Source organism: Podospora bellae-mahoneyi (genome assembly GCF_035222275.1).
Source record: "Podospora bellae-mahoneyi strain CBS 112042 chromosome 1 map unlocalized CBS112042p_1, whole genome shotgun sequence".
NCBI classification, from domain to species: Eukaryota; Fungi; Ascomycota; class Sordariomycetes; order Sordariales; family Podosporaceae; genus Podospora; species Podospora bellae-mahoneyi.
Window position 1 is genome coordinate 4,655,660 of NW_026946359.1, and position 23,369 is coordinate 4,679,028.

The 23,369-nt window shown below is 52.4% G+C and overlaps 5 protein-coding genes across 5 annotated transcripts; 3 read left to right on the forward strand and 2 right to left on the reverse strand.

Annotated features, from left to right (window-relative positions):
* Positions 1-3,682: 3,682 nt before the first annotated feature.
* On the forward strand, positions 3,683-6,766 carry QC761_0015540 (uncharacterized protein; the record flags this gene model as incomplete). Its single annotated transcript, XM_062871995.1, has 3 exons — positions 3,683-6,011; positions 6,399-6,521; positions 6,626-6,766. Exons 1-3 carry the CDS (start codon positions 5,949-5,951, stop codon positions 6,764-6,766), a joined length of 327 nt encoding a protein of 108 aa, XP_062737849.1. The 5' UTR covers positions 3,683-5,948.
* On the reverse strand, positions 6,726-13,870 carry QC761_113090 (uncharacterized protein). Its single transcript, XM_062874587.1, has 9 exons — positions 12,001-13,870; positions 10,540-11,905; positions 9,755-10,466; positions 9,519-9,685; positions 9,277-9,464; positions 8,673-9,223; positions 7,859-8,591; positions 7,479-7,778; positions 6,726-7,395 (listed from the first exon to the last, which is right to left on the reverse strand). The coding sequence occupies exons 3-7, from the start codon at positions 10,055-10,057 to the stop codon at positions 8,304-8,306; spliced, it is 1,497 nt and encodes a 498-aa protein (XP_062737850.1). The 5' UTR covers positions 10,058-10,466; positions 10,540-11,905; positions 12,001-13,870; the 3' UTR covers positions 6,726-7,395; positions 7,479-7,778; positions 7,859-8,303.
* QC761_0015560 (uncharacterized protein) lies at positions 11,874-12,656 on the forward strand (the record flags this gene model as incomplete). The annotated part of the gene is made up of 2 exons (XM_062871996.1): positions 11,874-12,252; positions 12,319-12,656. 2 exons carry the CDS (start codon positions 11,874-11,876, stop codon positions 12,654-12,656), a joined length of 717 nt encoding a protein of 238 aa, XP_062737851.1.
* On the forward strand, positions 12,692-13,762 carry QC761_0015570 (uncharacterized protein; the record flags this gene model as incomplete). The annotated part of the gene is made up of 2 exons (XM_062871997.1): positions 12,692-12,762; positions 12,821-13,762. 2 exons carry the CDS (start codon positions 12,692-12,694, stop codon positions 12,981-12,983), a joined length of 234 nt encoding a protein of 77 aa, XP_062737852.1. The 3' UTR covers positions 12,984-13,762.
* Positions 13,871-15,410: 1,540 nt separating the features above from the next.
* On the reverse strand, positions 15,411-16,322 carry QC761_0015580 (uncharacterized protein; the record flags this gene model as incomplete). Its single annotated transcript, XM_062871998.1, has 2 exons — positions 15,411-16,189; positions 16,256-16,322. 2 exons carry the CDS (start codon positions 16,320-16,322, stop codon positions 16,077-16,079), a joined length of 180 nt encoding a protein of 59 aa, XP_062737853.1. The 3' UTR covers positions 15,411-16,076.
* Positions 16,323-23,369: the final 7,047 nt, after the last annotated feature.

The following is a 23,369-nucleotide window of genomic DNA, read 5'->3' on the forward strand; positions in this document are numbered from 1 at the left end:
GGGAACTTCACGTTGTAGTAGATAGTGCCATCCCAATCGAGAAGAGCCAATTCTATCCGCGGATACACTACACTAGATAAGACCCTTCGATATCTTTTTGACACTAACACCGTCCTATAACATGGTGTCGGGTGACACTAAAATCACCACCAAGCCCCCCAGCTAGAGTTCTCGGGTAGAAAGAAAAAAAAAAGACCACGCGACAATCAATGAAGAGAGCTTGATGTCTGTGCGGGCTGGCTCTCCTGTTTTCCCTCCCTTGCTTAATCAATCACCACCCAGACAACATAACATCTCGCTTGTTTATTCCAGAACTCGGTAACCACTCGGCTGTCCCGTTCACAAATGTGTTTCTCGCCCTGGAGATTTTGTGTGAATCAGTTCATCTCACTTTAATCCCATGTCTGGGTAGCAATGACAAACCTCCCTCGAAGTAAAGATCGTCATGCCACACCCAACAACACCACCAAAAACAGTAGATATAGCATAAACCCATAATTGTGACAATGCATAACACCCATCCACGGCGCACCCGACCCCAGAGCAACAACTCCCCCCCCCCCAAAAAAAAAAAAAAAAAGAGGCGCCCAATACTCTGTACAACCCCATACAACCTCTTCTTTTCGGCCTTTGTCCAAAAAGCACATGTTTTTTTTTTTTCCTTTCCAAAGTCGTAGCGCCGAACAGGGGCCCAACGTGGTGTGTCCATGTACCCGCTCTCGCCGCCGCCGCCGTCACTGTCACTTCGCGGGGCGTCAAAGCCTCCCCCCTTGCCTGCCCTCAGCCCATCTGCCAAAATCATCGTACTGCAGCATCATACGGCAGTTGCACAAAGTCACCATAGAAAACCTTTCGAGTAAGGTAGAAGAGAAAACAGAAAGATAGATTTGCACCTCCCGAAAAGCCGTGTGATGATATTTATAAGAATATAAAACGCCTACTGACTTTCCCCCATTGTGAGATGATAATGCTCGATGATAAAAAGATGTACTTATTAAAAAAAATTAAAAAAACAACCCAAAAAATAACCCTTCCATGCAATTTTTTTGTGTAAAAAATAAATCACAATCCGGCCATCCCCATCCCGTCGCCCAATTCCCCAACGCCATGCCAAAAGAAAATGTCAAAAATGTATATTTGATCGATTGTAAATCTCCACAAGATTACAATTGTTGTCTCTGTCGTAAAAAAGAAAGATTCGGATGTTTGTGAAAATGATATGCAAGCCGCAACTGAGGTGAGTTGAACGCTGTGTTGTGGCAACTCGAGGTCACACATACACACAAATAGCATCCGTTGACCGCTTCCCCCCTAATTGCGCCGCATACGATTCCAGATCCGCTTCATGACCCCCTTTTCCGTCCCGTTCGGGTTCCAATGGTCAACCCCATCAAACTTGCTCCAGTCCATGCTCTCCTTGGGGGTAACACCCTCCCTCGATCCCACCGTTCTCCCACCCTCGGCAGGGGGCACAGAACCGCTCGCACCACCCGTTGGCCGGCGAGCATGTTGCTGGTAGCTCTGTTGCTGCTGCCGTTGCTGCCAGCCGTAAATCTCATCCTCGTGCGCGCGTAGGTCGGGTCGGGTAAGCGTCATTCGCAACGTCATCTCACGGGATGACACTGGAGCCTGGGCGTAGTTTCCAACCTCGGGCGTTCTAACACGGGCATGCTGAGCAATGTCAGGGGAAGCGAATCGCGCGGGGCGGAGACCGCCGGGTCTGTTCTCGAATGATTCTGGAGTCTTGGGCGATTCGAGATCCGCCAGAGAATCCGGGTCGCTGTTGAGGGAAATGTTTTCGTCTTCATCTTCATCCGCCAAAAATGACTGCAAGTTTGACGGATCGTCGGCTGGTTTCTGTCGTGATTGTCGGCAAGTAGCCACGTCGCCGTCACTTTCTGGCGTCGTACCCCGAGAGAGGACGTCGGCCGCAGGGAAACCAAACTCCACTGCTTCGTCAAACTTTTGGGGTGAAGCCAGATACACTCGAAGCTTGAGACGAGCTTCGGGATCCTGGTAGTGCGCCGCGGCCGGATCGATCGCCGTGATGGACTGTTGAGGGACATGTTTTGGTGTAATCAATGATAGAGTGCGAGATTTGCGCCGGCTGTGCGACACCAGGCTCGAGGACCCGCTGGCTGGGGGATAGTAGTTTGGTGATGTGGGCGAGGTGTTGGCATCCTTGGTGGCCGGCCTGCTGGTGGAAGAAAGCGATGTCCGACCAAAGGGGATCTTGGAGATGGACAGGTGGCGACGAAACGAAGGTCTCTGCTTAGCCGCCGGCATGCCCTCTCGAAGACCGGCATGGTAGTCGTCCAAGAAGAGACGAAGGTCTAGGTCCTCCTCCTCATCCAACCACCTAAAGCTGTCGATGAATGACTGGGGAACACGGGTGTCGTCCGCCTGGTCGACAGGCCCTCTGAGACCCCGGTGTGAATCCATGCTGTGTCGTACTGGCGAGAGTGGTGATGGAAGACTGTCAACACCCATCGTCAGGTTTCTTCGACTCGCCTGACGGTTAAGCTTATATACCGCCTCGTCAGCCGCGTCCAGAATGACACTGGCACGCAGACGCCTTGCCAGCAGAACCTGTTTCTCCCGGCTGAGCTCCGTCTCCTGCGTGGTGTCCGATCGGGTGGTGTAAGGATCAGACGAATTGGAGCCGGAGAAGTGAGACTCAATCACTGATCCCCGCCGGATATGACGAACGATCTGCTCCGAGTTGCTGCGGTCTTGACGAGCCTTCCGCCGTCTGAAACCCTTGGCTATGTCGTCGTAGTGCTGTGAGATGCCGTCGACGAGTCCGGACTCCTGGGCAAAACGCAGCCGCTCGAGCGTGGAGAAGTACTGCAAGGGAAGATTATTCAGTGACGGCCGCGAGAAGGAAGGGTGGTGCTAGGTAGGTAGCTATATTGACATGAAAAAGAAATGAGGGTGTGAGATAGAAGTCGGCGACCTCGTGCACCCCCCCCTGACGCCCCCTCTGCCCCTAGCACCAATATATGATAGCTTGACGAGCTAAGCAGGAGGGTGGCCCTGCAGAACTGTCCAGCGGTTGGCAGTCACCATTCAGGGGAGGGAGATCGAGGGGGGGCACAGGACACCAGTCTAAAAGCAGCCGCGGGACCTGCATGGTGCTGTGTGCTCAGGGCCAAACACGCTGCGGTGACGCTGCAAGGTGCCACTCGACTGCAAATGCCACCCTCCTCTCGTGTAATCGTGAGCCTGGAAACCAGCTTTGGCCCAGACACAACAACAATAACACTGCAACTCATGCATGCAGCAGGCGAGCATTCAGGCACATTATGGCTGACCGCAACAAGCCCGTTCTCTTCCGCCGTCTGCGTCCCCATTTGCCAATATGCCACCACCAGATGGAGAGGGAGGGCAATCGTGGGGGTGGGCGCAAAAAAGAAGCAAAAATCTGGACGGATCACTGCTCTTGCAGCACGGCTCGGACAAAGCCCCACGGTTACAGCGTCGGTGGACCAATTCCATTGTGATATCTCTCAGGCAACCCGCTGGTTCGTCCTCAGAGCTTTTCAATGGTGTGGAAGTGGAATCTCGAGATGCTTTGGAGGTTGCGGACGTGGCGGACTATGGAGTACCCAGATCGGCAATCCCAAGGCTTGGCCCACCCCTCCCCAAATATGCCAATCTTGCCCTGAGATTCCGCTCATCAACCTCATCCCAACCCCGAGGCAGTCAGATCTTTCTTCACATCCACTGGATGGAGATCATGACCGCCGAGCTACCACCGTCGCAACCAGGCAAAATGCCAGTGGGCCACCTCTTCTCGCCCTCTAATGGCCAATTTTTGTAATGTGAAAGGGGACGCGGAACGCGTAAAAGGTGCCATTTGAGAGAAAAACAATTAGTGTAGAGCGCTCCCATTGGGCGTAAGCAGTGTGCTTGTGAATTTGCATGCAGGCTCCAGCACTTGCGGGAGCCAATGGCGGGAGTGATGAGCTTGTACAGCAGTTATACCCTGCCAAGCGAACAAAACAAAAACTTGTGGCCGGGCACACGAACGCGGCTACCGGAATCTGGCAGCTACCCGCACGGCTTCAAAAGGTTGAGAGGGGAGGGGATGACGACAGTAGAGAAGAAGAATCAAGTAGACTGCTCCTACACACCTTTCGCTGTATGGCTACCGGAAGAGCCTCAAACTCCTCTCGGGTCATCTGAGGGACAACGCCTTGAGGCTGTCGTTTTTGGATGCTGTTTGACCTCGAATGTCCAGGTCGCCTGTGGTTGTTTCTGAGGTAACCGTCCATTGAGGCTCGTCCCGGCCCTGAGAGCTTTGATAACTGTCCATTAGACTGACTCTGAGGACGTTGCTGCCGCCTTGTCCATCGTGAAAAGAGGGGACTGGCCGAGCGTTCGTGTTTTCCGGTTGCTGATCTGGAGCGGATATGAGGTCTGGGGGATACTGAAGTGTAATCGGACGCGGGAGGGGGCGAGAATCGGATTAAATCCGTCTCGGGTATCGGTCCAGGCATTGTGATTTGAGTATGGCCACCCTCGTCACCGTCTTCGCGGTGGTCGCCGCAAGACCAAAGGCTGGAAGTTGATGCTGATGGAGACAGGAAAAACGTGGAAGTGAGGAGGTGGGACTTGGTGTGAGTTGCGATGGATTGTCTCGGGTCGTTTGCTGCGAGGGCGTCTGCTGAGTGACGATCTGTGTTTGAGATGCTGTTGAAGAAAGGGAGCTGAAGACTGAAGTTGCTGTGATCGAAGCTCAATCTTGTCGGGGGAGTCGAGGGTTCTTCCAGGAACGGCGAAGAAACGTGGGCTGCCCTTGCTTCTGTGATGAGCCAGGGCATGTCATCAACAACGCTCTGCCCCGGCGGCTCCAGGGCCATCAGCCCATTGGGAGCCGCCGGGCTTGTTCCTTTGGAAATAGCGGGCCCCGGGGTGATGGCAGGGGCATCTGGGCTGTCCATCTCGCTACTGGCTCGTGGTGGCCGAGGCCACGATGTCCCTGCTGGCAGAAATCAAGGGTCCAGCCAGTTGGGCAGCCAAGACCAGACTAGGGGGTTGCAAACCAGGGCAAAAGCCCAAAACGTTTAAGGCAAACGTTTAAGGGAAAGCCGTCGTGCAAGTGAGCCACAAAATCGTCATTTTTGAGACCAGCCCTTGGTGATCGTGTGCGTCAGGAATGGGCGGTGGGAATGGATGGCGATATACTCCGGAGTCACAAGCTGTGAAGCTATATTGGATGAGACGGGTGATAATAGGGTTGGCCGAGCTCCCGTCATCCCGTCCAATCCCTTTCCAGCACCGAATCGTTTTAATGTGATGGTGCTCCGTACTGGCGGTTGGCAACAGCCGTGATTATGCCGGACGTGGGTAAACAACGATGCCTCAGATTGATGAGCGACGGCGGATGGCGATCGAACTCGCGATAAAGACGTTGTCTTTTGGGAGGACCATTTCTTATCAAGTCAGCTTGACAGTTCTTGGTTCTGCAGCTCTGCAGCGCAGTCGGGTTTCAAGCTGTAAAGTGGAGGCTGGCAACACCTATGGGCTTCAACTGATGAATAAGGCGCAATTCTGGGGCACGGCAGCTATTCTTTTCTTTCCCCAGGTGGGGACGCGAATCTGCAACATCGTAAACATGGTCCCTCCCTCTTTGGGCAGTTTGAGGGACGCCGACTCCGATTCCAAACATGTCAAGATCTCTCCGGCTTTGGCTGACTCCGTACTAAAGATGTACGGCAGAACATGATCCCAGGTCCCTGTCCTATATATATCCAAGTGTCATTACGCTGGCATTTATGAGCCTGCGGTAACTCACAGCACCAGCCCCGCACTGAAACGGTGTTCGAGACCGAGGCTCGCACCTTGGGGGCTGCCTCTGCCTGACCTTGAGTTTTCACATGTCTTGTCAAGGTATTCCCTTTCATGGTTTTTTCCTGTAATAAAATGCTTGCATAAGTAGAAAAATGTTGGCAGTGGAAAAACCGTTGTTATCGATCTCATCAGTGAGCTGGCAACGGCAACGCGGGGTGAGTGAGATCCTGCGAACTCTGTCTGTCTCCACAGCTGTCTCGCCTGACAAAACTCACCAATGGATAGCGTCCCCCTCTCTCGGGGAAGCAAGGGGTGCGTGGGGTTCTTCAGGGGTCCCCTGATGGCCTCTTGTTTCCAGAAGCAGAATCGAAGAAACATCGCGATGCCCAGAAGGCACTTCGCGTCTCACTGGGCCCCATCTTCCGCATCTCTCTGCCCATGATGAAATTCCCATTCACCGACACGTGTCGTTCAGATACCGCACCTCCCTAACCCCGCAGCCTGACTGCATCGCCATCGCTCTCCTGTGCAGAGAGTTTTGAAACAGCCGCAACTCCTAGCAACCGTCTTTTCACCGTTCGCCAAACCATGTCCCCATCCAGTTGCGGGCGAAGGTCTTTGGTATCTCGGCTAAGGCAAAACTTTACCGCTCTTCCTTGGGTACCACTTTCAACCCGTCCGGGCTAGGAGTATCATTGAAGAACATCTCCACCCTTGCGGTGAAGGTAGGCTGATCGTTCTGGAATTCCTCCGGATCGTATGCTAATCGAGTCAGTTGTTTGTGCCGAGCACTTTTCATAACTGTGCTGACATCATAAACGATGACAAGAGAGGCGAGGAACCAATATTTGGCAATCATAATCTTGTCCTGAATCTCTATTTACCATGCCGCTTGGAAGAGAACGGCTCAACAAATACCGACAACCCCCATGCTGTTCAGCGACACACAAGTAATGGCGGTGTTGTGTGACAACTTCAATGTTGTGCTCGCTTCCTCCTGTTCAGCCTCGCGCTTTTCCTCCCAACTACAGACGGCAAACCCCCATCTTTTACCCGGCAAGGGGGCAGTCTCCTCCATCATGGATCTTCCGGCCAGTCCCTTGTGGCTTAATACGGCTAACCGTTTAATAGGCGATCAGATGGGATGGGTGGACGATGGGTCCAGACATCCGGTTCACTCGGCCTGGCAGCCCCGAGATCTCGAGATCTATCAAAATAGTTGTACCTGGGCCCTATCAGCCCTTGCTAGGGGCGGCAGTCATCGACGCTGTCGTCGTCCGCTCATCCGGCACTCCGAACACAGGGCAGTGAATTCGGGTATGTGCAGCGCAGAAAGAAGATATCGATGCTGCAGGGAACCGTAAGGAAGGCGCTGATCGTTCGTGTGAGTATCAATCTCTTTCGAGGATCCCATCAGGGCCTTTGGATGGGTTGTTCAACCCCCACGACCACGGATGGCAATGTAAGGATACGAGGCAAGATCCGGCGACCTGGGAGGCCAGGCTGAATCCCTGGCGGTTGGAAGTGGCACATTCCGTCTATGAGGTCAAGATCTGGCCTCTGGTGGATGCCTAGGAGAAGTCATGCCCAGTTGGGAGTCTCGCCGGGCACAAACAAAAGATACAGGGTTAGCTGTGCCGCCTGGATATTCGGCGGTGAAGTCCATCTCGAATCCTACCTACCTATGCGGCCGTCTATGCCAATAAAATCCAGCCTTGGCATGGTTTTGAACTTGCTTCCTGTTGATGATCCTAGAAGCTCTTAGCACAAAGTGAGTGTCCCACCTTCACCGCTTCAGATAAGGTAGGCGGATTGAAGGGGATAGGATTGCAATCGTCGAATTAAGCTTCACAGATGTACGGCCGAGCGTTGATCATGAGGTATGCCTCAGTTGTCGCTGTTACTACGTAGCATTTCTGGGGGTTCTCAGTCTGTAGGAAAGAGCTTCAGACCAAAAATGTGGCTGGTGATTGATGGAGACCCTTGTCTTACACGGTCAGTAGCCAACTAGAGCCAAGCAATAGGTAGGTAAGTTCCCAAGGAAGCGGAAGGAGCAACCGACCACAGACAAGCAAGATTCAAGTGTCCGCCATCGTGAAATTCGTCGGCAACCTACAACCTCAGGCACTGTGCGAGATGCATTTCCCTCTCATTCAAGTCAAAATTGCGTCTAGAAAACACTGATTCCGCTCTATCGCTTGTGTCCCGCTCATATAACATGTCATAATTTGTTTCCGCCCTACCCTTTGACGCAGATTTCCACCCTCACCGGTTCCCCGCCCTTGCTGTATCAGATGCACACACTTCTGCCACTCCCGTCACGATCCAGACAAGCATCCTGGCAACGTGGTGACTGTTGAACACCAAACCTCCTCACTTTGGCACCACATGCAAACGCCACGAAAAAAAAAATACCAAAACGCCTTCCCAATTTGATCGGGCAAAAGTCACATCATCATCGCCTGTATCTCGTTTACTCGATGCGCCCTATCTAGGCGGTCGAATCTTTAATTGGGGAGAGTGTCGATGGGGTCGTAGTACTCGTAGACCTTGTTCTCCTTGTCGCGGCCCGTCACAGCCGGAGCCATGTAAGTTGATAGCCCTGTCTTGGGGTCATATGACTCGTACGAGCAGGCCAAACGCTTACCGCCGCCGGCAGGAAGATCGACGACGAACTGAGGCATCATGAAACCCGCGATGGAGCCGCGGATGCGGGTCTCGAGGTCGAGAATGGTCTGCAGGGGTGTCCGCAGATGCTCGACTCTCTCCACCATGTCGCACTGGTAGACATAATACTGCGGCTGCGTCAGCAACGTTTGCTACATCACTTGCCACTGTGCATATACAGCTGGCCATATCGGCAAGGAATTACCCACAGGAAAGACCTTGTTGTCGGCAAGATCACGGATCAGCTTCGACATAGTGACGACATCATCGTTCACGCCCCGCAGCAGCACTGTCTGGTTTCGGACCATGACGCCTTCCTCAAACAACTTCTGACTAGCATCTTTGCTGATCCACGAGATCTCGTTGGGGTGGTTGAAGTGAGTGTGCCAGGCAACAGCTTTTCCAGCCTTCTTGGCCTTGTTGGATATGTCGATGAGGGCATTGACCCAACCGTCCGACTCGTCCAGGATACGGCTCGGGGCTACCGCCAGTCCCTTGGAGGCAAAGCGGAAGCGCTTGATGTTGGGCATGCCAATCAGCCTGTCGCCAATCATTCTGAGCTGATCCGGTTGCAGGTAGTAAGAGTCGCCTCCAGAGACGACAATATCCTGCAGGGCGGGCGTGTTCTCGATGTACGCGAAGGCCTCCTCCCATCTCCTGCGGGTCGGCTTCAGAGATGCCTTGGTGACAGTGTCCGTATCGGCTCCCACAGCGTAGGACCGCGTGCAGAACATGCAATAAGTTGGGCACACCGAGGTTGCTAGCGGCTTGTCAGTGGGCCACTTTCTACACACAAAACATCGACAAACTCACGCAGGAAGAGGGCCTTGTCGCTATACCGATGAACAAGGCCCTTGACGGGGGAGTCGGCCTCCTCGTGAAGCGAGTCAAGCGCCAACTTGGGATGATCGGGAATGAGCACTGACTTGAGAGGAAGAAACTGGCGAACGATGGGGTCGTGCCGGGGGTTCTCCCAGTTGACCCGACTCAAAATGTACGGACTGAAGCCCTTGGTTAACATCCCTGGACTTTCAACAGGTTTGCGGTCAACTCACGTCATTCGTATGGCCATCGTTGCAGCAGCCAAACCCTCCATAACATCCGCGATGAACTCATCGCGAGACTGCATCTGCGTGCCCAGCTCATTCAGAGGCACTTCTTCCGGGACGACAGCCTGCAGAAACTTGAACAGCTTGGCTGTGCCCTGCACAGTATTGGCAACCTAGGGGACATTGTGTATAAGCTCATGGCCGTGTACCGACAAAAGGAAAGTTGATGGCGCCAGACTTACGCTCCAACGATATGAGAGAAAGTCCTTGGCCGACACATTCTCCCAAACAGGCACCTCGCGCCAGAACTCATCCCTGTCTTGGGGAAGCGCGGTGGCAACGGGGCGTACGATTGGAGCAGGAGTAGTGCTCTGGGCCGCACTCTTTCTGTTCATAAAGAGGGGAATGCTGCTGGTGGTAGTCTCAAGGCCTTTGCCTACATCAGCAACTTGGGCCTGGCGATGGGGCACTGCTGTGACTGTGCGAGCCAAGGCAGGGGCGCGGAGGCAGACGGAAGGCCCTTGGCGAGACAGCAAGGACACCATGTTGATGGCCGGGCTGATGAGAATATCGAAAGGCTTCTCGGTCGGCGGTTGTGAAGGAGATGCGGGTTGATTTGGGTGATCTCGAGTGTCGACTGGTAAGATATCCTATCCTCTTGCCTTGTTTCTGAGAGGAAGTGGGGGATATTGAGGTCGGGGAACAGCAAGTGCTACTTATACTCCCCGTCCAGGACCTCAGATAAGATGGTGTGGTGACAATACAGATGAGAGTGAATTATCCAGGTGGGTCGGGTTTCACACGGTGTCGTTGCTCTCCGCCGTCACACTATTCACTATACATGAGCAACTCAATATTCTCTGTTGAGGCGACCGAGTAAATTGACTGGTGCTTTGTGCGAGCTTCTCCTAGCAGGCACGGTGAAGCAGATTGTCCTATTATTTGCCTGATGCTCTTTCCCTCACGAGATGGTTAGCAGCCCACTCTACCCCAACGAAGTTGCGTGCCTCGGGACCGACGTACTCACCAGCTGACCGCCAGCCTGCTTGATGTTTCAAAATTGGAGTATATATAGCCTTGGACGGTCGAGAGTCAGGAGGTTGGGCCGCACTATTCAGGATGTTTGCCGCAAGTCTTAATCCCGTGTTCTTGCGATGCTCTCTCCCACTGTGTTTACAGCTCAACAATCACAAAGGACTTTGAGAATGGGCCTCTCAAATACCGTGACACTGAATCTCGCTGTCAGGTAGGACCTCTTTCTCACCAAATCTCCAGGTTTTGCTGGCCGGAATGCAGCAAGGGTTGCTTGACACCTTCCCATCCCAGACTCTCATCCAATATCTGCCCCAACGCCCCACTACGGAGTGGTGTCAGTATGAAGAAGTGAGCGCGGGATATGCTCCTGATGGTGGGGGACAACATGCCTTGGGAGAGCGAGCCCAGGCCAGGTTTTCTCACTGTGCTCTTGGTGAAAACTGAGGCTCCTGCGGTGTATAAACACGCCTCGACGCCGGTTAACCGTTGGGATCTTCGTCTCTAGACCGGAGCTAACGCGACTTGAGCACCAATCTGAGTCGGGTTTGATCGGTTTGATCCAAGGGCAGAATTTCGTCACCGTTGAGGCAGATTGTTCGCCGATTTTTGAGTTTGGTGCCCTGCAGCTACGACCCTCATATACTTTTCCGGCCATGATGTTCGATCCGAGAGGCTCCAACACCAGGACACCGCCAGCGGAAGAAACCAAGATGAAGTATGGGGACCCAATCCTGCATGCATGCAAGTAGGAGATTCAAGCGTTTAAGAAAGTGAGATCTGACAAGCCCCTTGCTTCAGACATCTAGATCGTCAGTCGGCTTCGGCTCTTGCTGAAAAGCCACCGCAGATGGCAACACCGGCAACCAGGGACTTGGAGTATGCAGATGTCGTTTTGGCTGCATGTCCGCCCAACGGATCGGCGCCACAGGCCGAGATGGATCGGGGTTGGCGGCCATGGAAGGTCGTGATAGGTTCTTACTGTCTATCGGTGGCCGTTTACGGACTGTTGAGCACCATCGGTCTCTTTCAGACACACTGGAAAGAAGACATGCTCAAGGAATACACAGACAGCGAGATCTCGTGGATCATATCCATGTTTGGCTTTCTGGACTGCTTCGTAGCGGCCCCGGCCGGCATTGTATTCGACCGATATGGTTCAAAGTGGGTCTTGGCGGTCAACAGCATGATATATCTTGCGTCCTTCGTAGGTCTGGCTTTTTCGTCGACCTATAGCGAGCTGATGGGTTGCATGGTGGTGGCAGGAGTCTCATCTGGTACGTGGCTCATCAGAAGCAAGTTTGGGAGTAGCAACGTACGCGGGCTAACATGAGCGGTGTAGCAACTATTACGACGGTCGCCTTTGCAGTCGTGAGCCATTGGTTCAAGGAGAAGGCCGGCTTCGCCACGGGGTGCGTGACCGTCAGTGCGGCATTGGGCGGAATGTTCTTCTCACTTGTGCTCCAGAGTCTGTTTGACCGGCTGCAATGGAGGGATGCAGCCTTGATCTTGACTCTCATCCTGGCCGTGTTTGTCACGTTGGGCAATCTGCTCGTTGAGACCAACCTACCGCCGCAATCTAAAACGCAGGGAGAGCAAAGGACGGCAGGAGAAACGGAGATCTCCCGGAAGGCATGCGGCACATGGCAGTCGATACTAGGGATCATCCAAAACCCCAAATTTTGGCTCATTACTTATGCCATATTCGGTGAGTGACCTTGGTGGTCCAGAAAGACATCGACTGGGCAATACTAACTCAGTCATTTGTGCGCAGCATACGAACTTATCCTCTTCATCCAATGGGGGTCGATCCCCTCTTATGCCGTGGCGACCAACTTTGGGGAGAAGCAGTTCTACCTCATGATGTCGTACAACATTGGCGCTGCTTTTGGGAGAATCTTGCCACCGTTTGTGTCCGATAGGTTGCTTGGTCCGTTGAACACAACCATAGCCATGAACATTTTCACATTGACAGCGGTACTTGCCATCTGGCTGCCGGCGGGAGCGAGTTCCATGGACATGCTCTATCTGGTAGTTGTTCTTATGGGCATCGGCACAGGAAGCTTTGTGCCTCTAGGCGGTAGGATTTCAGGAAACATATTCCTGGCTTGAAGACTTGCTGAAGTTTCTGTCGTGTAGTGGCTTGCATGGGTGCTCTTTGTAAGCCTCAAGACATGGGGAAATGGCTAGGCTTCGCCTATGCAATTTCGGGGTTTGCGTAAGTTCTCCAGATTGGTCTGATCACTTATCTCTCTATACTGAACAAAACCTCTCAGGACTTTGATAGGGAACCCCGCAACCGGAGCGATCCTTGACAGACACGGATCTAATGGCATCGTGGCGTTTCTCGCAGCAGTTCTCGCTTCTGGCCTGATCAGCATAGGTATCCTCCGATGGCAGTGCAATGGCCGGCGTTGGTTGGTGATGGGCAAGATCTGATGTCGGTTTACCTGGTTGGCTATGCCCTCGTGATGGGTAACACAGCAGGACGGGGAAGTGGGGGGGCGGTTGGTTGCCCGGTAGAGGTGGGACCGAACACCAGAATCTCGTTAGTTAGTAACAATATCTAACTTTGGGATCTGAGATCTGGACTGCTCATCAATGTAACAAAAGTCAAGGTAGGGAGAGAGGTTTATTTTGAGATTGACTTTGTGTCTATAGGTAACAGGATGACAGCGCGGGTAAGGAGAGACAGAAGTGAGACAGACCCACGGGAATTGGACAACTGACACCGGAGAATGTCGACCCGATTCTCCGACTTGTAGTTATCTGCACAAATTCACACCGGAAGACGGGGGGGCTTTTCGACTACAACACCACCACAGCAAGCACCCCTCAAAAGTGTACGACTGCTTCGCCGTGTTACGCAAGATCCAGATACCCGGTTTGGAACCATGTAGTTTGCTAGTACGCCTCTCTCAACCTCTCATTTCTTGCGCAGCTTTTATTTCCCGGAATATTTCATGACAGATCGGAAATCAGAAATCTGAGGAGTACATACAGCTAGGAAAATATCCATGAGATGGGGACGGGAGCTAATCACCCGTTTTATATGGGGGGGAGGGGAGCGGTTGGGGGGGAACGAGCGGCTAGCCCCGGAATTTTCGTTTCTCGGAGATGTCACAATCGGTTTTGTTGCTAGAGGCCGCAGCGGTACTATACACCACCATCTTTCCCTCTTTTTTCTCCCGCATCCACCTTGACACCGGGACCTGGCATGATCTTGGGGGGTACAAGTGGTGGGGAGGAGGGTGGTATACCTATTGTAACGAAGATCGAGGGGAGGAGATTGAGATGGTTGGTTGGTTCGTGGATGGGGTGGGACAAAGATGTAACCCGTCCGTCTTTTCTGCCCCGTTACCTATGAGAAGGTGTGATGAGTGCAAGTGTACCCGGAAAAGCGAACCGGACAGAATTATTGCGTTTGTGGTGATGATGGTTCAGCTGGTATTGGAACGCCATCGACGTATATACGAGATGTCTCTGGTACTTTACACACACAAGGCAGACGCATGGGGTTTATTGACAGCCTTACTTCTGTTATCGTGTGTCCGAGGACCGGGAGGGGGAGCTAGATATGCTCGCAGCCTTGCCGTTGGTTAGACAGGACATCTCTTTTTTGGCTCCTCTTCCCTCTCACGTTCAACGCTTTTTTTTTTCTTTTTCTTTCAAGGAGAATACCCATCAAAAGCCTGGCTGATGGCCTAAACTATCATTATGCCAAACAATATCATGCAGCAAGAAATACCAGGTAGTGGCATGATCGTGCTTGTAGCAGATACGATCCCGCGGCTTTTCGGAGATCGAAACTGTCATCGGTGGGAAGAAGCAAAAAAAAAAAAAAGAAGAAAAAAAAGAGCAAAAATTTGACAATCCCATATCATGATGAATGTTGGCATCGATCGTACCAGATGATGCGTGGTTGGTTTAGGGGGGTTGGCGGTGAGAAATACATGACGTAGTGGCATTCATGTCTTTGAGCTTGGGCTTTGAGGGGTGTTGATCTTTTGGATGTTATCACCTCCGCTCTACCATCAGGCCGCTGTCGTTGGTCCGTAATGTCTTGGAATATTGCTATAAAACCTGCAAGTTGAGACCGGGGAATTTTTGGGTATTGATATGACGGAAGCGCACCAGTCAGATGGCAAGGGCAGATGGCCGGGCCAGTCAAAGATAATAAGGGAAAGATCTAGACAGAGAAAAGAAAGGTGTGACTTGCGATCTTCCGAGAACACTGATGGTTTGTTATGTGTGTCTCGGTTGAGCAGTTATCCGGAAGAGGGACGGGGTGATTTTGAACTGACAGCTGGGCGGGTGTTCTAAATAGGACACTGGACTTACACGAGGCTGTAGGATTCTTACATCCGAGACAAGGCGGAGGTATCATGCCCAACGGGCGGAGAGATATCCCTCTATGCTGAGCTTGTGATGGGCGGAATTAAAAACACTTCCCAAAAGATAGGAAGAGGAAGAGGCATACGTCGAGATTGAGCCGGTTTGGACACGACTTCAATCTCCCATGTAGCTGCACACCCGGCGCTCTGTGAAGACTCTGGGTGCATTACCAAATACCCGAAGAGATGGACAAAAGAAAACTTATGAACCGAAGCTTCTCCTTCACCTCATGTCTGATGGGGAGTGAGCCACCCACAACGCCAGGTGAAATGTGGTGTGGGACAAGTCGTGCTTGCCAGGACCATGAGCGCAGGTGCCATCCGTAACCGACATCTAATCCTCTCTGGTGATCTCATTCCACAGGCCCACTCCATAACACCCCCATCAACAACAGAAAAGCAAAGGCAACCCAGACTCAAAACAGGTCTCCAAGAAGCACACAAGTCACCACGAGCACTGAGCCAACTGGAGTTCGTTCACATAGAATCCCATTTGTTCCTACGCTTCCAATGTCTGCTCTACTATCTGGGATGTCAGGTGATACGAGACTATTACTTCCATTGTGCCAAAGTCAACAACATGATCTTGATCCTTTCCTTCCGGAAAGTTATCGCCCATCGGCTCCTTGCCAAGTAAAAAGGGGAGGACCTTCCTCCAAAGGTCACCATGGATTTCTGTCGGTAGCTCCATCCCGGTGACGATATGAACCGCGTTCACAAGTGTAAATCCGCCACAATCGTGCTTGTCTGCTTGGGGTGCGCACTTTCCGACCTCTACTGACCATTCAGTTCCTAGTTCATGCTGGCCGATGAAATGATCGATCGGCCTCGTGGCAGAGCCATGCTATGACTGGGAAGCGGAAGAATCGTATATGACGGCCTTGTGGGTGTCTTTGTCCAAGTGTCCCAGAACCCAGTGCTCGTTTCGAATGTTCATGGCCACCAAGATTTTGCCTCTGGCGCTTGGAGCTCGGCGGGGTGTGAAGCTTCCCAAAATATTTGCCGTCATCCTCGACGAGAACGGGGTCGATGGTCGAAAGTCGGGCCCGCAAAGTACCAGAGGTGTCAGAACATCATGGATGGCCTTGTCATCCAACCAACGACCATTTGACCAACAATCTGAGCAATTGTCATTGCGCTATGGCTCTGGACAATGTGGTTTGTTTTCTTCGCCTTTATCATTGGTGACCGTGACCGGCAATTTCCGCTTCAACCCCCCTTGGTTGGAAGCGGCTGAAAATTCGAGTTCGTCTGTTAACTCATTGTTAGATAAACTGTCATAAGCACTCATCGGGGCTTTAGGATGTGCAAACTAACCTGGCAAGTCCACGTTGCTGAGCGGCCCAGTTGGACGTTTGGTCTCAATGTCCCCGCTTAGAGCCATCTTGTCGTTTGTCGTTGGGGCTGTCTCTTGCCGGTCGGTCATTGCCCACGGGAGTGTCGAAAAGTAGACTGCCTGGCAGCAAGAAAGGAGATGTCGATGATTTGGTAGAGTCGGGGTGGAGGTATGCGTCACCTCTGCTTCTGAAGCAGGTGCGGATCGAGGTACCACCATCGCAGATGGGCAACGTACCTGCCGACAGAAGCAACTATCACTTTGTTAAGCTCATGGAAGGCAGGAACGACCTCACCTCCCCATCCAGTCCGAGCTCCGCTCTGAAGAAGCCTCAGGCTCGGCTTTAACCCATCTATCAGCGGCTGGAAAGATTGCCAACACACCTGTCGACTATCTTAAACCACCCCCAAGCTATCTTTAAAGATCTATGATATATATTCAAGAGCCCTTTATTATTCTTAAAGGGCCTATTAAGTATTTTGGAAGGCCTTGGGCTATCTTTGAAGGCTTTGAATTATTTTAAGGCCCTGAACTAATCAGCAGACCCAACTTCTCTGTTCGCGACGTGGCAGTATATTTGCTCTATGATAACATGCCCCCTTTCCACCTGACACATGATCCAGGTGAATAGGAAGCAGAGGAATGCCTGACCATCCTATCATGTGTGCAGGTCGACATATCAAACGCTTTCCAAGACTGAGCCCAAAGCATTGGGATTTACTTCCCCCACGTTTTCTGTTTCCATAAAATGGCCAAACAAATGCCACAACACCTTCAGCACTGGAGGTAAACGGCATCTCAGATGTTCATCAAAAATTTCACCCAACCTGCGGCCCTCAGCGTCACCAGGTTAGCACCCGCTTCGCCGTGACCCCGTTCACTACACCAGCTTCTTTTGCTCAACCAGTAGCACTGAATCATTCCATACCTACTTTCCCTATTCTGGCTCCAACTGAGATATAACCGTCCATTACCCCCCTTTTAGCAAAACAAGAATACATCATGCACACCATCTCCCAGAGACGTCCCACTGCGTAACACAAATCCTTCAGCGCTTACTCTCTCTCTCCTCGACGCCAACTGATAGTATATCAGCCACCCATACGCATAACAGCATCCCTAGGCGGTAGCACAGGTACAACCAACTCATAATGTAGGTTGGCAGATAGCAGGAGGAGCCGGGCACCAACTCCGGATCCGGCACGGGAAAGAAACTCCGGGCGGATTCTGAAACTGGAGACTCGGGACTCGGCAATGTTTTTGTGCGAGAAGCACATGTTTTGAGACCGATGGCTGAATATTGTCCAACACACACTCTCTCTTGTGGGTGTACCAGTGTGGGCTTGTGATGACATGGTGATGACAGCAGACAGCCCAGACCAACCTCAACACATGTTTCATCAGTCGTGATACTAACATCTCACCTCCGGCCCAAACATCTACTGAGCTTCTAGTCTCATCAAGCACCGAACGTCATCATTTAGCCCCAATCAGTTGATGACGAACAGTAAGTCTTCCTCCGTATATCCTCATCTGACGACAAAGAGTAAGCAGCCTCCCTCCCACAAGCCAAAACCAGCCCCATGAAACATCCCATTCTTCTCTATCACTTCCCAACTCGGCCTTTATAAGGCTCAGTATTACTCAGCAGTATCACCACACCGGCATCACCACCCTAGATCGCGATCACTTTATCTACTTTCTCACATCTCACCACCACCACCACCACCCACTCCCCCAATCCTCCCGTCTCATCCCAACTCTGCTCTCTGCTGCACGCCATTGTGAATCTATGTCAAACTATCGACAGCCCTACACACCATACCTACCCACCGTCCAACACACTAACACCATCAATCCTCCCCACCCGTCACCATCCCCCCCCAGCGGCACGGCGCGGCACCGGCACCGGAAGACACCAGACAAACTTCGATGACACAAATGCAGGTACACTCCCAACCCGCTGCTCAAAAGGGGAATAAACCGAACAACTCGGCACGTCAGCCATACACCTGCGGCACCCAGCGGCGCAAAGGGGCACAGCAACAGCAGCAACCCCCCCTTTCGTACTCACTGTTTTGCCCCTCCCCCGCCTTGTGTCTTGCCAATTGCCCTGCGGTGGGTTTGTGTGAAAAAAAAAATTCCGGATTGCGTACGCGTTATGCCGGTGGGTTGACAGTTGGCTTTTGATCTGGGCTCCAGCAACGATGGGGTGGCGTATACGAGACACGAGACGTTGGTCTGTTCAGGTTTCGTGACTTTGGTCTCCCCCACTGAATAGACGTTGCGAGACGGTAGGTATGTAAATGTTGGTGATTTTTGGGATGGTGGTTGAGATGGAGTATAGCAGCGCCCCCCTCTCGTCATACCAGCCCTTAACGTACCTAGGTCCTACCCTATCTCACTGCGCTTATGTGGATGAAATGGGGCTGGCGGCGAATGATGTGGAAGCCAAACAATGAAGCAATACCAATAATGATCCGTATAGACGAATAGGTAAACTGCCGTTGACCCTACCGAGACTATAAACATCTGTATCAGACGGACTAGGTAGGCATGCAGACAGTTGAGCTTATACCGTTTCGCCCCCGTTCATCATGCCACAACTAGTCTCGATATCAGATCTGTGGCTGCCTGGCGGCTACTTGACCGTTTAGGAGGAGGTGAATTGAATGGCGGCTTCGCTTTCAGACTTTGGTTACTTGAACAAGACTCTCACGTGGCAGGCTTGAGGCCTTTCCCCCGTAAAGTCCCAAAGAAATGCATGATGATGAAATACGAAAAGGTAAACTGAAGTCCAACCCCCCGCCGTTGCAGAAACCTAACCACCCGAGTCCCGTGAGGTGGAAGTAAAAAGCCGCTCGGCTTCGTGAGACCTGGCCGTCAACTCGGACTTTTGAGAGTATCTTCTTGACTCAGTCGAGTTCAACAAAGTGAGTCTTGAGGCACGCATTATGACAGATAGACTGTGTGAAAGTAAAAGAGAAAGATATCGACTCAAACCGAGGTGTCTTCACCCCACCACCTGTCAAGACCAGGCCCAAAGACACCGAAATGCAAACGACGAGTAGAATGAGCAAAATCTGCCGAGGTGATCTCCATATTTACCGCCCCGTCAAGACCCAACAACCGGCCGGTTGGCTGTGCATCTCCATCGTGGACCGGAAGGGAGGGGGGGGCGAGATCACGGCCGGTCCCTCTCGGGAGGTCCGTCCATCAGTCATTACTCACAATGATCTCCCACTACAGCCCTGCGATAGCCATAAAGGTACTTACTGGGCAGATCAGAGCCGCCTAAAAGCAACTCCCCTAGGGCTGGGGCTGGCACCGTGGATCCGAGATCAACAACCATCACCCCTCGGTACAGTATAAATTAGAAAAGTTACCTCCTGCACGCCTCCGTCGCCTCCAAAAAGGGCAGTGCTTGAAACATCAAGCAAACAAGCATGTGAGCTCCAACGAGTCGTCGTCCCGAGTCAAGGCAGTTTTTGCGGGGATGATGACGATATGCATGCGGAGAAAGCTGGTTTGTGGGGAGGCTTTCTCAAACCAAGGGGATGCCCGTTTGCCTTTTTGCTGCAACATCCAAGGACGGAACAACAATTGGCGATAGGATCCATGAGGAACTCTTCCCAAAAGGCAACCTCCGGACGATTGGACAATTGCTGTAAAAGAATGGCGGTAACAAGACATGAAACAAAACCCACGACTATCTGCAATGTACTGCACTGCATCTTACACTCTCTAACCAACGTCTCGGGAACATATCCCACTGGAGTGATGAGATGCCTCACCCTGCAGCTTGGGGGAAGGAACAAAAAAAATCTGACAGCCCCTGAAAGATACAACACAATTGTTTGTTGGTTGTGGTGGTCGGCTTACACAAGGCCCTTGGGTGGCAAATTCTGGTCGGTAAACGCAACAGACAGGTGACAATGAACAGGAGCGACGGCCATACTGCGGTAAAGAAGCTAGAGTCAGTTCGTGGTACCGGCCATGCAACTGAACGGCGTCGAGCCATCGTCGGCGACTGGTTACTGGTCTGGCAGAAGGAATGACGGCAGCCAGTTCTCCCCTCTCAAGAAACCCGCCGGCCGGGGGTTTGATGGCCAATGACAACTGAGCCGCGGGTGCTTTCGCTGTGTTGCGTCGTGCCATTGATGGCGTTTTGCTAGAAAAGGCTCCCATTATCAGGCACGCAACCGCAACGTGCATGAAACTACTGTACGAATATGTATCCGTATGCGAGCTGTGAAGTTGTTAGTCGAGGGCACGATAAACTAGGATAACAGATGGCTGGAAACTGCTCAACTCGAGTGTGTGCCACGGCTCAAAACGTACGGCCCAACCCCCACTAATTCCCTCTTTGGTTTGTGGCACAACGCTGAAGTGATATTCGGAAAAGCCATGCGTATATTATCGTTGGCTTGCTTCGTGGGATGAAGTTGACGTACCCCCACAACTGCGTGTTTTACATGTGTGTCCCAAGACGGCTTGAAGATCCTGAAAACCGTCGACTCTTTGTCAACATCAATAAAAGAAATGGTGTCGAGCAATTCCTTCCGCCACGTCAATAGTCGTGCTTCGAGACCATAGAAAAACAAACAAAATCTTCGCCGCGTATGCACTCCGTGTTTGACGCTATCACCAAGCACACTCGCCACCTGCTGCCCAGGCTCTGCTAGAGTCCTCTTTCTGTCAAAGCTGTCAACACGCTTGGCCTGCAGAGTCTTATCTCAGGACCCCCAAATCCCGCTTATCATATCACGAGAAGCTGCTGTGTTTTTTCATCAACAGAAGGATCCGCAAGTTCTGCCGATAGCGTCTTCTTCTGGCCAGCATTGCTGTCCACACGTTCCAAATCGTGGGGTTGCCGAGGTCGTCTGGCGCACCCGGCGCCCGGCCAGTCCTCACGCTAACGCTGGCCATGTCCCAAGAGGCAAAGACCGGGCTGCTTGGCAAGCCAGCGAGACATCGCGTCGGAGAAACTGATATTCATAGCTGCTTTACGTAAATCTGCTGCTGATCTGTGATGCGAAAAGACAGACGATCTTCGATGCCAATTGCTGTCGGCAGCACCCTGATGGGCTGCTGGCTGCTTGGTGTGGGTGTCTGATGTACCTACCGAGCATCATATGTCGCAGCTTCAGGTGGTACGAGAAGCCAGTGGATTCCCGCATGTGCCTCTTTCCGTCTGACTTGACAGTTGATGGATGAATGATGGAGAGAGTCACCGCCTGCCTGCTGGCGTCCTGGGCGGTCTGGTTTATCGGTAACTTCCAAGAGTCCAAAAAGGTCAAGCTGCTGAAGAAAAGAGGTCCGTCCGTTGCTCCGTCGTGCGGGGACGCTGGGACCCTGAAACCTTCGAGAAGACCCATTGACATGGGACGCGGGGGCAGCCCATTGGTCGAACCTAAAGCCCGTTCCTGCATGAATGGGGTCTCTGGCGCGGTGGATCGCCGCCGGCCAAACACTTGCTCTGCTGTTCATTCCAAAATCCATCGTGGTATCGCGCCATCGACAACTAAGAAAGATTGGCATTTTCTGGACATCAACACACAGAAATCATTGCCCACAGCTGTGCTAGCCAGCAGCTCGGTGTTATTCTGGAGGAATGGATGATTAGTTCGAACACCAAATCTTGAATTGCTCAGGATTCGAGACCGCTTCTACCGTGTCATCCGTCTGTGACTCGGTGCTGTTTTGCTGAAGTCTTGTCTGGTATCCAGTGTGCCGAAACTGCACTGTGGCATCCGTCTAACCTCCGTTCGGCGTAGGTAGGAACCAGACCATCGGTGAAGCACTAAGGGTGACAAAAGATACCCAAGGCTGGGGGTCGGAAGATTCTGTGCTTCGAAATGGCGGTGGGAGACTTCTCTACCGTACCCGAGAATGGCCAATCCCACCTCGCAATAAGCACAAGCAAAGCATTTTCTGCCCTTTAATCCATCCGCAAATCCGGGGCAGGACACCGAGGCGGCATGAGCGCCATTTTGGGGTCCGTAGCCCGTTGTTATCAGAATCTCTGGGAGGTACGGCCCCAACCCGCGGCCCGTCAACAACGGTCCGTACCAGATTTCCAGAGAAGAATCCAAGCCTTTTCTACCCTGGAACCGAATCGTCTCGAAGCCCGGGACATCCGCTCGTGGCGAACCAGGCATACGAAAGCAACAACATGCGGTATTTTGTCCAGGTAGATCCTTTGACATGCGTTATATGTAGGGCGCACTTTACTTTGGTGCCTGATGTCATGCTCGCCGAGCTCTTGTTTCGAGACGCATGTACGTGCCAAGGACACATGGCAGATCTGAGGAACAAAACGAATGAAGTTTGGCGTCGTAGTCCCGTTAGAGCAACCTCGCTGGTAAGCTCCATAGTGCATTGCTGGACGACGCCACTAGCAGATCCCTCGACGTTACGAAGAAGACGGTGAAGGTCAATCTCTGGTTGGGGCCCGCCCGGATCTGGTTCCGTTCTTTGAATCCATTGCGTTACACACACCGACTGGGTAACATTTTCCATGGGCCTATTCCAGACGCAATCGCCAGACAGCAGCTCTCGATACACGATATTGCAACATTCTGGCTGCTGTTTGGGGAAGCAGAACCCGGGCGGAGGAATTTCCAGAGCTTCGGTGCTGTGTATCAGCTCGTCCCAGCTCCATGGTGGCGAAGAGATAGTGCTGTGCCAAGGAAGACCAGATAGCTCACAGCTCCGATTCGGCCCTGTCAAGGTTTCAAAAGCAGGACCAGGATGGGGAAAAGCCCTCAGGAACCGTCCCGGATCAGGATGCCGTTTGTGTCCGAGGCCTGCAGGTCCACCAACGCCTAACAGTTCCAAGTGGGGAGGGAGGGGTTCGTTGCTGTTCTGGCGGTATCACAAGGGACCCTTGGAGCTCATGATTGGGAAATGGTCCAAACTGTTCACGGTATGGTACGATGGACGATGGGTGGATGGTGATGCTTCCAGACGGAACGGCCATCTTGTCGTGAAAAGGCCACCGCAACGAAGAAAGCAACGCAGACTTGATGGCGGCAGCAGTCTGTTGCTGCACCCAAGACAGAAGGATGCGACGGAGGCTGATAGAGATTTTCC

Excerpts from the sequence above, each read along its gene's own strand:
- QC761_113090 (XM_062874587.1), bottom strand. The coding sequence starts at position 10,057 with ATGGTGTCCTTGCTGTCTCGCCAAGGGCCTTCCGTCTGCCTCCGCGCC. Across the intron at positions 9,465-9,518 it reads ACGATGGCCATACGAATGAC|TCCGTACATTTTGAGTCGGG; the intron begins GTGAGTTGACCG and ends CAAGGGCTTCAG. Across the intron at positions 8,592-8,672 it reads CCGACAACAAGGTCTTTCCT|TATTATGTCTACCAGTGCGA; the intron begins GTGGGTAATTCC and ends ACGCAGCCGCAG.